This window comes from Polistes fuscatus, unplaced genomic scaffold (genome assembly GCF_010416935.1).
Source record: "Polistes fuscatus isolate 324 unplaced genomic scaffold, CU_Pfus_HIC Scaffold20, whole genome shotgun sequence".
NCBI lineage: Eukaryota > Metazoa > Arthropoda > Insecta > Hymenoptera > Vespidae > Polistes > Polistes fuscatus.
In genome coordinates, this window is record NW_025113097.1 from 1212805 (window position 1) to 1228291 (window position 15487).

Genomic DNA, 15487 nt, shown 5'->3' on the forward strand with positions numbered 1-15487 from the left:
AATATTTAAATAAATCTATATCTATATATGTGTGTAGGATATTTAAAAAAGTAGGAAAGAAATGTTTCATCTTTCGCGTATTAAATATGTAAACTTAACAAATTTTCTTTCAATCGTTTCAAACTCTCTCCAGTCTAATTCAACCCCGCCGGGAATAGGGAGGTGTGGGGGTGTGGTGAGATGGCGGGGGGTAGAGGTAAATTGATATTCAAAAATATTCGCGTTGATTTAAATCGAATCCAAATATATATTTATTACATATCTATATATATATTATATAATTATTATATATATTATTATATATTTATTATATATATATTTTATAATATATTATATATTATTATATATAATATATATATATATAATATTTATTTATTATTAATTTATTTATATATATATATATTTCTCTCTCTGAAATTAATATCACGCGGAATAATTATTAACCAACCAATGAATTTTGTCACGTGCAAAAATCTAACGGGACACTATTTTGCCCCCACCCTCCAAATTGATTGAAATATTATGGTGGTAGGGGGATGAGAGTGGGGTGGTTTAGTGGTGCATGGCGTGCTGGTGGTCGGCTTAATAAAAAAATGGTAACTTCAAAGTGAGTGAAGCGACGTGTCGGACAACGTATATCCTCTCCTCGACTTTTAACACCTTTCCCCCTTCACCTCCCCTCATCTCCTCATCCCCATCCCCGTACTTCTCCTCTTCCCCCTTCACACTCTTCTCTTCAACCTCTTTCTCGGATCTAGGTATCATCGTTGATCCTGTTTAAGCTAGTCCAGTATATGCCAATGTTCTGTGACATCGTCCATTTTGTGAGTGAGATGAGAGGAGGAGGAGGAGGAGGGGGAGGAGGAGGGTAGAGAAAACATTTTTTCCTCCTTTTTTATTTTCCTTTTTTTTTCTGTTTTTTTTTTTTTTTTTGAGGGATGTTGTTTTTTTTGTGCGGGGTGGCAGCAGTGACGGTGGTGGCAAGGGGGTGGTTGTTCGGTCTGGGTGTGTGTTTTTTTTTTGTTTTCAGCTTTCATTTTTTTATGCGACACTTTTGAAAAATGGCTGGTAACGACATCACAGTGTATTTTCGTTTAAAGTATCTCCTCTTTCTCTTTCTCTCACTTCCTCTGTATTTTTTTTTTTTTTTCTTTTTTTTTTTTTATTTTATTTTCTATTTTTTTTTTTTTTTAAACTGCGTACCTTCGTTAAATTTATTACCCTCCTCTCTCTATTTCTTTCTTTCTTTTTATTTTTTTTCCTCCTGTTCGTTCGTTCGTCCGAAACGTACGTATGGGAGATTTTTTTTTTTTTTTTTTGAAACCACAGCAGAACAAGAATCCACATACTTTTTTTGTTGTTTTATTTTTGTCATTGGGGGAGGAGTAGGAGGAGGAGGAGGAGGTTTATTTCTACGTCAGATTTTTGTTAGTTAAATTCGATCGATAGGTGCTTAAAAATATTTGTAATTCAATTTTTAACTTAGATTTCTTTTTTTTTTTTCTACGCTCCTAGTGTGACTCGACGATAGTTTTTTTTTTTTCTTTTTCTTTTATGAACTCTTATCAAACCTATTAAAATTGTCTTAATTTTTGTTCTTTTTTTCGTATAGTTAAAATCAATTTCAAATGGAAAAAGAATTTAAATTATTATATATATTATTATATATTATTAAATTATATATTATTATTATTAATTATAAATTTATATTGAAGAATATAATATAATGTATTGTGGTATTAAAATAATAGAACCACGTAAGAAACATTTGTATTCTTTCACACGTGAAACGTGTAGTATTATTTTTATATTGCAAGGGTTAACATTTTCAGAATAAAATGAGTAACAACGGTGAATATAAATAATAAAATAAAATAAAAAAAAATAAAATAAAATAAAAAAAAATAAAATAAAATAAAATAAAAAAAAATAAACACTAAAATGAAATAAAATAAAATATAATAAACTAAAATGAAATAAAATAAAATAAAATATAATATAATATAATATAATATAATATAATATAATATAATATAATAATATAATATAATATAATAAAATAAAATAAAATAAAATAATATACAACGAAATATATATAATATATATATAAAAAATTGTTCATAAAAATGAGGATCACGAGACAAATTTTAATTTCACAATCTTTAATAATAACAATTTAATAATTAATATTTGAAAAGTAAAATATACGGATAGGATACAAAACGGAGTGTTAAGTTTTTGAATTAAAATCATTCGTATATTATTTTGAATATGATCATGATAAAATATATTTTCATTGATATTATCCTATCATTATTCTGTACGTATACGTGTATGTGTATGTGTATATATGTATATGATGTATGTACGTAGATCTGTGTGATATCAACTTATGTTTTCGACATTTACTCGATTACGAAAGTCCCTTTAGGAGGTAATACCTTTCTCCCATGTATTATTCAATGCCCTTTTGCCCTTTTATCTTTATGCAGATACGGAAATGCCTCGTCTAATCCTCCGGCACTTTGTTCTATATTGAAAATACGAATTTCATCTCAAAGCACTCGTTCCGTGACTCTTAACGAAAGAGAGAGAGAGAGAGAGAGAGAGAAAGAGAGAGAGAAAGAGAAACCGTGAACTCGAGCTAGCCAACCAAATCAACCAAACCAACCCAACCAACCAACTAACCAACCAAACCAAACCAAACCAAACCGACCAGCCAGAGTCAGCCTAAAACCCAAACGGAACTTTGGTTTCGTGTTAAATGCTCGTAGAAAGAATAACGCACTCGTTCAAACTTAGCGATAATACTTCCATCCAATTTTAGGGAAAGAAAGTAAGAAAAGAAAGAAAAGAAAGGAAGGAAGGAAGGAAGGGTGAAAGGGGGTGGGAAAACTAAAAGAAAAAGGTTTTTTAAAAACCCCTTCCTCTACCATTTTATTTTTTTTGTTTTGTTTTGTTTTAATTCTTCGAACATTTTCATTGATACTTTTTAGGATGAAGGGTTGATTAAAGTTGTGTGTTTAGTTCGCATCATCATTTTAAAAATATGTTAGTATTTATCGCTGTTATTATTATTATTATTTTGATTATGGGAGATTTTTTTATACAAATTAAATAAATCTGTTTAATCAGTGATGAAGATTTTATTTCATCACTTCGGTTAGACTTTTTGGTCTTTTTTCCTTAATAATCGCACTAATCATGAGATTATTAAAAAAAATCAATGCAAAAATAGAAAAATTCATTAAAGAATATGACGAATAATTATTTCTATTTTTGTTAATGAACAAAAATAAATGTAACGAGCTAATTATTCAATTCATATTTTCTATCACCGTTTCTTAATAATAATAAAAATAATTTATTATACCACGTGACTATTTCATACATTAAAGGAATATCATTTATTTAAATCGAATCCAGTTATATATATATTATAGTAATTATAAAATTATATTTCTTTGAAACAAAATCTTTTAATTTATAATAATTATATTTGAAAATATGTTTTAATTAAAACATTTAATTTTTATAATTACTATATATTATTTCTAATATTATTACTATATATTATAGTAATTATAAAATTATATTTCTTTGAAACAAAATCATTTAATTTATAATAATTATATTTGAAAATATATTTTAATTAAAACATTTAATTTTTATAATTACTATATATTATTTCTATTATTATTACTATATATTATAGTAATTATAAAATTATATTTCTTTGAAACAAAATCATTTAATTTATAATAATTATATTTGAAAATATTTTTTAATTAAAAAAATTAATTTTTATAATTACTATATATTATTTTTCTAATATACATACTATATATTGTCAACGGCCGTGGCACGGTGGCAGCACGAGCTCCCGCTCGATCATTTAAGTCAAGCAGCGCTGAGTACGATTAGTACTTGGATGGGTGACCTGCTTGAGGAAAAAAAACGGCCGAGGTGCTGCTTGACACCAAGATTCCTCCACCTAGTTAATACCTAACTGGTCCCAAACCCAGACAAAAGGAGGAGGAGGAGGGTTCGGGGATGAGGCTAGCAATCTACCCTCGGTAAAAAACAATAAAAATGCTCCTGGAATTAGTAATAGAACCTTAGATTGGACGGATACAACGATGACGACACAACAAGGAAGAAAGGCACACGCAATGAAAATGAAAAAAAAAAAAAAAACCTTGAAGACCCCGAAAAAAGGGTTACACGAAAGCTGGACGATCATCACAAGATCAACAAACGCCCTAGAACAGAGGGAAGGAACTGTATAACTAATATATATGACAAGATGAAGTCCTAATAATAATAATAATAAGAAGAGATACTATATATTAACTTTATAATTACTATGTATATAAACTAACAAATAATACGTCAAAGTGAATCATAGATATGACCTAAATATGGTTCAACCGTTCGACTGAACTGATACTTAAACGAATTCTGCAGATGTATTAGGTAATATCATCAGAAGTTGAATAAAAGAGCAGATGAATAGATAGAGATAGAGATAGATAGATAAATAGATAAGTAGACTGTAACAGAAAGAGAGAGAGAGAGAGAAATGGGTAGCAGGTGGAAGAAAGAGGAGAAGGGGGAGGAAGGGGGGTGGTTTGGATGATTCGAGTGTGTTAGAGGTAGATACGAAGCTCTCGTTTACACGATCTAATACGGATTTGCCAGCATGCGATTCTCTATCTGCTGAAATCCGCTAAAATCGACGATTACCGCAAGAGAGAGACAGACAGAGAGACAGACAGACAGACAGTTAGATAGATAGATAAACAGTGAAAGATAGATGTTAAATGAATGAACGAATAAGTGAGTAACTGAGTAACTGAGTGAGTTGGACAATGAGTGGGGGACACACTGTTACATCAAACAGGTAGAAAGACCAAGAAGAGGAAGTGAGATAGCAGAAGATAAATAGCTGGATAGTTAGTTAGATAGATAGATAGATAGATAGATAGATAGATAGATAGAGATGGTAGAACGCCTATACCGAATTGCACATCAAGGATAGATCCAGCTTGGGGCTATGAATCGTCGTAGATTTGGGGATTCAGGCACTCACTCATTCACTCACTCACTCAGTTGGTAACCTATTCCTCTCTCATACTCTCCTCTCGTTTAGTCATCCTCTCGAGGCATCAAATGGTATGGCGAATCGGGAACACACTTCGATGAACAATGCTACCTCTAGTCAGATTCGCAAAGTCCTTTCAATTATGCGCCGATGCTAATTATTCGCGAATATATGCTGAAGAAGGCCTATTAAGTTCAAGTTATAACCGGCTCTCTTTAATATTACTACTACTACTACTATTAATAATAATAATAATTCTAATAATAATTCTATTAAGTAAGAATAATATAAAGTAAATTTGTTTAAAAATGACATACTTTTGTTAATAATATATATTGAATATTAAATTCGATTTCGATCTGATATTTTAAATGAAAATATTCAATTTAAAATCATAATTGATCTGGAACGTTAAAACAAATGTATTTTAGTTTAAATAATCTTAAATATTAATAGAATACATTAGAGTAACCGACAGATTTTAAATGATTGTTAATTAATCGATAGAAGTGTCTATTGTTGTTTAAAAGCACGGAATATAAATTTGAAGGACCGTTCCTTTCGAAATCTACCGTTGAACTGAGTCATTGTCCACTATGAAATTTCTTTTATTAAATGTTGTTTATATGACTTTTCAAAAGTTGCGCACCTGTGTAACGAGAATATTCGTAATAAATAATAAATAAAAATTATAACGTTCTAATTTAAGTATTTTTCATTTTTATGCAATTATTTAACATTAAAAATATGTTAATAGATATGTGTGTGTGTAATGTTTAAACCAATGAATATATATTTAAACAATTTGAAATATAAAGAAAGTGTATTAGATTATTAAAATAATTGTTAATTAATCGATAGAAGTGTCTATTGTTGTTTAAAAGTTCGAAAAATATGATCTATGAACCGTCCTCTTCGAAATCCACAATTAAACAGGGTCGTTGTCCTCTGTTCTTTAATTAAATGTTGTTTATATGACTTTTCGAAAGTTGCCCATGTGTATATCGGGAATAATATTCATAATAAATAGGATTTCCTTTTTCGGGAAGTCACATAAACAACATTTAATAAAAGAAATTTGATAGTGGACAATGACTCAGTTAAACAGTGAATTTCGAAGGGGATGGTACTTCAAACTTATATTTCGTGCTTTTAAACTACAATACACATTTCCTTCGATTAATTAAACAATTATTTTAATACTTTAATACATTCTATTTATATTACAGGAAAATCAGAACGTTATAATTTTAAATTTTATTTATTAATAATACTCTTTATATTTTAGCAAGTTTTATTTTAGCAAGTTTTATTTTAGCATATTTCTTAAAAACGATATTCGAATCAATATTGAATTTTGTTCATCAACATTTCAACTTATTCATTTTGTATTCTTCCAGACATAACATAAAATTATACTATGTGTTAATTATAAAATTATTAACTATAATATATTTATTATATTAATTAACAAATTATAATATGTGTACACGTATATGTGTGAAAAATAGGATAGGTAGTGTACGTTTCTTAGGAACAATTTCATTAGCTTTTACGATTAATTTCGTTTCTAAAAATTTAAATGCGAACTGAAAAATCCCCCCTCCCCCAAGCTCTCCAAAAACCCAGAAACTAAAATCAAAATTTGTTGGAGTGAGAATAAAACATGAGGATGATTATTATATTCTTTTCTTTCTTTTTTTTTTAGTACGATAAACTTTTATAAAAGTGTAAAGTGTATAGTCAGAAAGTATGATGGTACGATTTACAAATTCGGCAGTTTTTTTTTTTTTTTTTTTTTTTTTCGAAACCACGTACTATTCCCCGTGATGTGGTCATTCTGCTGTGCCCAGTCGGCACCGCAACGCTGCGATAAATGAAAAGCAAACGTGGCGAGGATTGCTGCTGCTGCTGCTGCTTGCAAGCTACTCTTACAGCTACTATTACTTGTGGTAGTGATGCTGTTGGTTGGTGGTTGTGTTGATACTACTTCTACATTTACTACATCTACTATTACTGGTAGTGTTGGTGATACTGTTGATGGTGTGTTGGTACTGTTACTGTTACTGCAACTGCTACTATTACTGGTGTCGGTATTGGTTGGTTGATGTTGGTGTTGGTTGGTGTTGGTTGGTTGGTGTTGGTGCTGTGAAGGTTGAGGGATTGGCAAACAGTGGTTTGCACGCGCGGTTGACGAGCAAAATTTCAATTAACCGATGCATCGGTACACTCTCTCTTTTTCTCTCTTTCTTTCTTTCTCTCTTTCTTTCTTTCTTTTTCTCATTCTCCCTTTTTCGTTCGCGCCTAGTAAAAGTTGAGTTAACGAATGAGTGAATAAGAGACAGAAATAGAACAGAAATTAATTACTTACTTTCCCCCGATCGACGTTGCTATGGCCAAACTGTGAGCAGCTCGATCGATGGTGGTGGGGGATGGGAGTTGGAGTGGGAGTGAGAGTTTGAGTAGGAGTGGGGGTAGGATCTGCACGGTTTTTTCTTCATGCGATTAAATTACGTTTTCTCTCTCTCTCTCGTTTTATGCATCCTAACATTTATTCTTTACCCTTGCGTTCGTTCTTTTCTTTGTTTGTTTTTTTTCTTTCGATTCGGATTGGCCGAAAATTACTTAAAGAATTTCGAATGAAAATTTTAAGCGAAATTTCATCCTTTAACGAACTATTTTTGTTTTTTTTTTTTTCATTTCTTTCGTAATCCTTTTATCACACACACACATGTATAGGTGGAAAACTTGATAGGATCTACTTTTTTTCTTTTTTATTTTTTTTTAAATAGCACACCACTCGTGTTCGATCTTCTCTATATTCGATTATTGTTCTGCATGCGTTTTCAATTTACAATCTTTCTTTACCACCTATCTTTTCATTTCATTTTATTTTCAATTTTCGTATTTTAATTTCTGTCCGATTCGTAACTCCTGTTGGTCTTTATTTTTCTTTCCTTTTTATTTTCTTTAACTTTTAACATTTCATATTTAATTTTTTCCCCCCCTTATTTTGTATTTTTATTTAAACAAAACAAAGCTCAGATTCCGTACATCTCCATCGAATTTACTCTACTCGTTCGTGCTTTCTCTTTTTGGTTTATCGAATCCTTAAAAATTTCGTATTTAATTTATTTCTTTTTAATTTTTTATTTAAACAAAACAAAGCTCAGATTCCATACGTCTTTATCGAATTTTCTTTCTCTTCTCTTATTTTATAATTTACTTTACTCGTTCATGCTTTCTCTTTTTGGTTTATCGAATCCTTAAAAATTTCTTATTTAATTTATTTAATTTTTAATTTTTTTATTTTTATTCAAAAGAACAAAATTTTAAGATTTTCATTTTTTCTTTTTTGAGTTTGTCTTAACATTCATGCCGAATTTTGTCTTTTTTTCTTTTTCTTTTTCTTAATTCTACTCTTTTCCACTGTTTTATACTTTAGTCTATTCTTCATCTTTTCACCTCGTCGATGAAAACTCTCTCTCTCTCTTTCTTTCTTATTTCTTGAAGGAGATTAGGTAGCTCGTTGTTCAAGAGAAGCCACGGTTAGGTCGGTGATATTGCGAGGAAACTTTCCAAGGCATTTTCCGTCGGAAAAAGGATTTATCTCGAGCGTAAAAGAATCATAGTATGTATTTCGTAGATACTACTTACGGGAAGAAGATTAAATACGACCGGGGTAGTCTCTCAAACCAAGTTTCTTCCATTTCTTTCTTTTAAACACGTGATCCCTTGTGATTTATATTTATTTATTTCATTTCTTTTCTTTTTTTCTTTTTTCCTCCCTACCCTCTACCCCCTCTTCCTCCTCCTCCTCCTCCTCTTTATCCTCCTCACGAATAGTTTTTTCTTTCTCTTATTTATTATCTTCTTCATGAAATTATTAACGAAAATTATTTAAAATTATTAGTACATTTTTTTTCAGAAAATTAATTACTTTCTTTTTTTTTTTGACTCTTGGATATTACATTTTTCGACAATGGTGTAAAATTGTATTTCGGATAAATATTCGGATGCATATAATTTTTATTTTCTTTTTTATCTCAAATATTTTTTATATCGACGTATCGCACGTTGTCCGAAAAGTTTCTTTCGCAAATTGTTGACGTTAAATGTATTTTTTTGAAGGGTTTTGTTTTTTTTCTTCCCCCTCTTTCTTTTCTATTTTTTAACGAATTTTTCCCGGACGAGCACGAGAACAAAACTTGAAAAAAAAAATAAAAAAAAAAGAAATAAAAAAGAAAGTAAAATGCATTAGATTAAATTTACATTTGTGAATTATTTTGTCCTGCATGTGAGTAAAGAGATTTACGTGAGAAATATAAATAAAAAAGAAAAAAGAACAAAACAAAAAAAAGAAGAAAAAAAAAAACATTGCACAGTTGAACGTAACGCAACATATTAAAACAAAAAAATCTAAAATATTGCATGAAAAAAAAAATATTAATAAAATTGCATCCACACGTTACACACACATAGAGACGTATAAACAATGTGATACAATAAAAGAGAAAAAAAAAGAAAAAAAAACAATTGCATCAATTAAAAAAAAAGTATTCGAATATTTCTTCGATTTTCCTTTTTTTTCTTCTTTTTTTCTTTTTTTTTTTATACAAATACACGCATCCATGTATCCCGATTGAAAAATATAAAAGAGAAAATAATATACCTGGATGACGATGAGCTTTAGGCGATGAGACGAGAATAAAAGGTGAGAAAAAAAAAAAAAAAAAAAAGAGAAAACGAAACGTGAGACGACAAAACAACGACGACGACGGTGTTGGTAATGATGAAACAGGACGGTAGATATTCTCGCGTTGTGTGTAACACAGTTGGCTTCACTGATTGCCAATATGGCAGAACGCGTAGGTTTGGAAGAGGTAGGAGTGGGGGTGTTAGGGTGATGGTAGGTAGGTTCCCCATTCCCCCTCTCCAATCCCTTTAGAGATGATTTCCCTCTCTTCCTCATCTCCCTACTCTACTTGACAAACCTCCAACACCCCAACCCCTAACTCCGAACTTTGCCCCCTTCACCCCGTTCACTCCTCTTCAACCCTTCCACCTATCTTCCTCCAACCCAACCAACCTGCGTTCAGTCGTTGGGTCCACAATATGCCGCGGGCGTTAATTTCCCCGTGAAACGCATTGCACCCCTGCGATTCAATTGTTCCGGGTCTGCGACCACAGTGCTTCGCACTACATTGCCAAGATTGTTGAGAGAGAGAGAGAGAGCGAGAGATATGGGGAAGGGGTTGGAATGTTAGGTAGAAGGTGGTGGTTTGGCGAAGGAGTATAATCTCCTAATGATACGTGAACATTTTTCCAATTCTTTTGTTCTTCATTGATAATTCAGTCCGTATACTTTTGTTTGTTTGTTTGTTTGTTTGTTTGTTCATTTGCTGCTTCTTGTATGTCGGTTGGTTGATTGGTTGTTGGTTCATTTCCTTGGAACTTTATAGTGATGATATGGTAAGCATGTGCTCGTTAAACAAGTATCGGTTTAGTATCATTGTTTACTACCTCGAGACGAATCACTCGAGGCGTTACACATTCTGTATGCGTGTAACCGAGGAATTCAAAGTCCATCCCTTCCAAGTGGATTGTCGAGGGTTGATACGGTAGCTCACGAATGCATGGATTGTTCAATGCTAGAGATATACGTAGATACGATTCCATTGATTGTATTACTCATACTTACTGTTCTATATCTTTTTAATTGATACAAATATACGAATATTGGTGTTTGTTTGAGTGGGGTATTTTTTTTGTAGGGATTTGGTTTTATATGACAATGATACTTGTGACTTATTTTAATGATTAAGGTATTGAACATTTGTCGAAAAAGATTGTTGAGATTTAATTGGTACTACAAGAATATATGAATTGTTTTTTGTTCGAGATACGTTTGATTGATTGCACTTTTTTCATACTGTTAATTATATTTTTAGTTAGATGTTTCAGGAATGCAAAAGTTGTACTCAAAATATTATTGGAGTTCATATAGTTCATAGAATTCATGCATCGTTCTATTTTCAGTATCATAGAATAGATTTCATTGATTGTTCTCTACTGTGTGTTACTCATCTTTCTATTCTATTTACGTATTGAAATTGGTGTGATGTATTATAAACATACTATTTTATCTGATTCACTCAGTGTACTTGAATTTTTATGACAATTATATTAATGACATTTTTAATTCTATATTTTTAATAATCATTTGTGTGAATTGTGATTAAATATATTATAGAACTAATTCTGTTATAATTTAATGTAACAAATGAATTTGAAAATTATTTCTAAAGGATTGTCATGGGTTGATACCTTATGAAAGCATAAGTTATTCCATGTTTGAATACCCATTCACTGATTGTCTCTCATGGTGATAACCATCTTTCTATTCCATTCAAGTATTGGAATTGGTATGATGGGTTATAGTGATATGGTTTTATTTGGTTTATTCAATACAATTGTGTGGAATATTTGAAGTCTATAGATTGGAAGAAAATTCTTGAGTGTTATTTCAAGTAACTATTTATTGTTTTTACACGATAGTAGAAAATAATTCGACGTTCATTTAAAATCCATAAAGTTTTATTGATCCTTTCTTAAAACTAGATAGATTTCTTTTCATTTCATACGAATATTCGAATTGATTATGACGATAGTTTTATTGAATGTAATTAAAATTCAATGGATTATCATTTTTAAAACAAATGTTTCTTTTTTTTTTAAGATTTGTTACGAATAGTAATATTGATTATTTTCTTTCAAAAAAATATCTTATAAATATTTATATCGAAAAAAATATATGGATTATAGCGCCATCTATTTGAATGAACGGTGCCATCTTAGTTAAAATGGCATATCAATTATCGCCATATTCAAAATTGTATATTAATTTATTAATATAACTTATAAACATTTTTTTTTATTTGATTTATAAGAATAAGAAAAAAAAATTAATGTCTACCGTTTAATTAAATTCGTTTATCATTTTAATTCGTATTTATTATAAACAAATATTTTTTTCTTTATTATTTAATATACTATATTATATTCTTTTGTAAAAAGTATTTAAAAATAATAAAGGAAAAAGAGAAATGTCCATAGGAATATCAGATATGAAATATACAAAAGTTATTTTCCTTGTCAAATGTAAGAATATTCCGATCGTGTCGACGATGCACTCGCAAAATGTCATTGCCTTATTGAAAACACATCGCTTCTGCTTCTTCCTACGTGCGAAGCATAAACGCATTTTGGTACGCGAGGAAAATACTTTCTTAACAATTTTTCACTTTACCTAGGCGTTAGGAATAAATTACTAGTAAAAAAAAAGGAGGGTGGGGGAAAGAGAAGGGACTGGAAATATTCTAGTTTTTATTCATTTTATTTCAACGTCCAATTCGATTTATATATGCATAGAAATATATTTACGAGTAAATATAATATGAAGTTTCTTACGATAAAGTGATACTTGTTATTTCGATTGTTTGTTTAAATAATATAAGCATTTTTTTTGTTGGTTATTGTTAATCAAATGACAGACAGTTTGTCAAGAAACATGTCATAACATTTTTTTAATATGGCGGTAATTGGTGTGCCATTTTAATTAAGATGGCGCCAATCATTCAAATAGATGGCGCCACAATTAATCCGATACAACATCGAACGCCATAATGAATTCAAATCAAATCGGATATTTAAATTCAATTAAAAATTAAATTAAAAATTATATTCAAATAAATTAAATATATATAATATTTATTATTATAAATGAAATAAAAATAAAAATAAAAGAATAATCGATTCTTTGAAAAAAAAAAGAAAAAAAAAAGAAAATACTACTTAAATGGTTAATTAATAAAGATCGATAATTAAACGATGATTGATATTTATACGTGTTCGTAAAAAGATGTTCTATATCTCTCGATAATTTCGAGTGGCCATCTAACTAAGGGTCGATGTTGTGCCTAGCAGCCCATTTCTAGTTGCACAGTAGTTGCCTGGTCGATATAAACGCGACCGCATCACCAACCCCCAACCCCAAAAAGCAACCCCCGAAACGATTCGGTCTAACGACGAGAATTGTGAGAAGTTAATCGACCGACACTAACGATTTCATTTCTTTCTATTCTTTTTCAGTTAACCTTTTGCAATCACATCGCAGTGGATGAGACTGTCAGATATACACCTCATCCAAATGATCCAGAAAAAACTTTACTCCAACAGGAAGCTGTGGTTACTGTTAGCGGTGTACCACTTACACATTACATGGAAGAATTATTAACATCTAAAATTCGTTTTAATTCTGGCATGGTGAGTTTTATATATTTATATAAACAATTAGATACAAATTTTAATAGAAATATTATCAATCATAAATGATTTGGGAATTAATTTTTAATACATTTTTTTTTCAAAATGTTATACAAAGAATGACAAACGATGTTAATTAATTAAACAGCAATGGATTAGGAACAATAATGTGATTTTTTTTTATAAAAAGAAAAAAGGAAACGTTTTCATTGTTCGATCAAAATCAAATTACATTGAAAATCTGTTCGTTCGATCTTTTGATTTTGAGGTGGATTTTTTTTCTTTTTTTTTTTTATGGTGTTACTAAAGTATCCTATTACCAAGGAAGTATCTTTTTAAATGGGCATATAAAAAGGAAATAAAGGTTTTCGATGATAGGGGTTGGTAGGAAGATAAACAGGAGGGAGAGTTCTTTTTTCGTAGTATTATAAATTTGTCTAAAGGTGTACTAAAAAGTAAGTATAGTGAAAGTTGATAAGGGAAAAAGATTTATTCTTTATAACATCGTGAAATTGAAAAAATCATAAATTCGTATCAGTATATATTTCTATTAGTTTGATTTTATTTTTTATTGCTGTGACAATCAATCGTTGATTGGTCATAAATATTTTTCACATATTAATATACATTAATGTATAGTAGTATTATTTATATTATATTACAAAGAATAGTTTTTAAAAATAAAAATACTACTGGTAATATAAATAATATTATTGTAAATTATAATAATTAATATTTGTCCTAAAATATATTTTTACATTTAATATATTATAATAATATTGCAAACACTATCATTTTTATAATTCATAATTTTGATGCAAACTTGAACAAAAACTTGAATTATAAATAATTAATTACTATAATTATTCTATTACGAACTACACATATAATACAAATCATCCATAAAAGAAATTTTAAATCAAATCTATCAAAACTTTTAACATCAGGGAAAGAATATTATATAATATTTTGATTAGAATTAAATGTTCATAAAAAAAGAAACAAAATATCACACTTTTCTGATCATATTATATTGTTTTTTTCTTTATTTTGGTTGTGTTTTATGATTTGAATGCACAGGGTCGTCAAGCAATGGAATGGGTCATCGAGAAGTTACATTTAGAAGAATTCGACGATCTTTTGAGTCAAACGGTTCGTCAATTCGACGATTTAACGACGAAAACCAGACGCGGAATGGACGACCTGCAAAGTGCCATAAAATCATTCGACGAGATTCACAATCTTACGAGTAATCCATCGTCCCAATCTATGCCGAAATTTTAGCTATGGTTTCGCATTAGCTTCAATCTCTTTAATTGATTTCAATTAAGGTACTAGAGAATTAGGATGGGGGATGATAAAAGGTTCAGAAGCAGGAGAATGAAAAGAAAAGGAAAGAAGAAGAAGAAGATGATGATGAAGAAGAAGAAAAAGAAGAAAGGGAACGGGGAAGGGAAGGGGGGAGAATAAGAAGGTGGATCGAATTACTTAAAAATAAGAAAAAAAAGAAAAAAGAAAAAAAAACAAAATAAAAAGAAAATTACAAAGAAAAACCCTTTAACCCAGATGTCAAACCTCGCAACGATAATTGGGGGGTTTGATTGTGGTGTTTCCTTCCGTGCCTTTTATCTAAAAACACATTCTCCGAAGGGGGATGATATTCTTAATTTATTCCGTGCAAATCTCTGTAAATGATATGATTTTTTTTTAAGTAATAAAAATAATAAAAGGGCGAATATATGACAGCTGGGATGATCTTTTTCACGTTAGGGTTGTCAAATTAACACGTAGATCAGTTTATTCTTTTTTCGTGTTTTTTTTGTTACACGATGAGACCTTTTGACAAATGTGACAATTTGATAATAATTTTTTATTTGTTTTTTTTTTTTTTTTGGGTGTGCTGATAATTGTAACAGTGGATTAATTGTCAAGTCAAGATTATGATATCGAGGAGGGGGGCGGGGTGTACTTGTAAATTGATTTATTATTTGTTTATTTTGTTCTTTTTGTATTATATATAATAAATAAATAATAATATCTCTCTCAATTTTTCTCGTT

The 15487-nt window shown here is 29.8% G+C and overlaps 1 protein-coding gene across 1 annotated transcript in view; it reads left to right on the forward strand.

Moving 5' to 3' along the window:
• LOC122517402 (protein slowmo) overlaps positions 1-14816 on the forward strand; it is a 26908-nt gene extending 12092 nt beyond the window's left edge. The window contains exons 4-5 of the mRNA XM_043635761.1: positions 13256-13429; positions 14510-14816. Coding sequence (XP_043491696.1) covers positions 13256-13429; positions 14510-14713 — 378 coding nt within the window. The 3' untranslated portion in view covers positions 14714-14816. The remainder of the gene's footprint in view (positions 1-13255; positions 13430-14509) is intronic.
• The last annotated feature ends 671 nt before the right edge of the window (positions 14817-15487 follow it).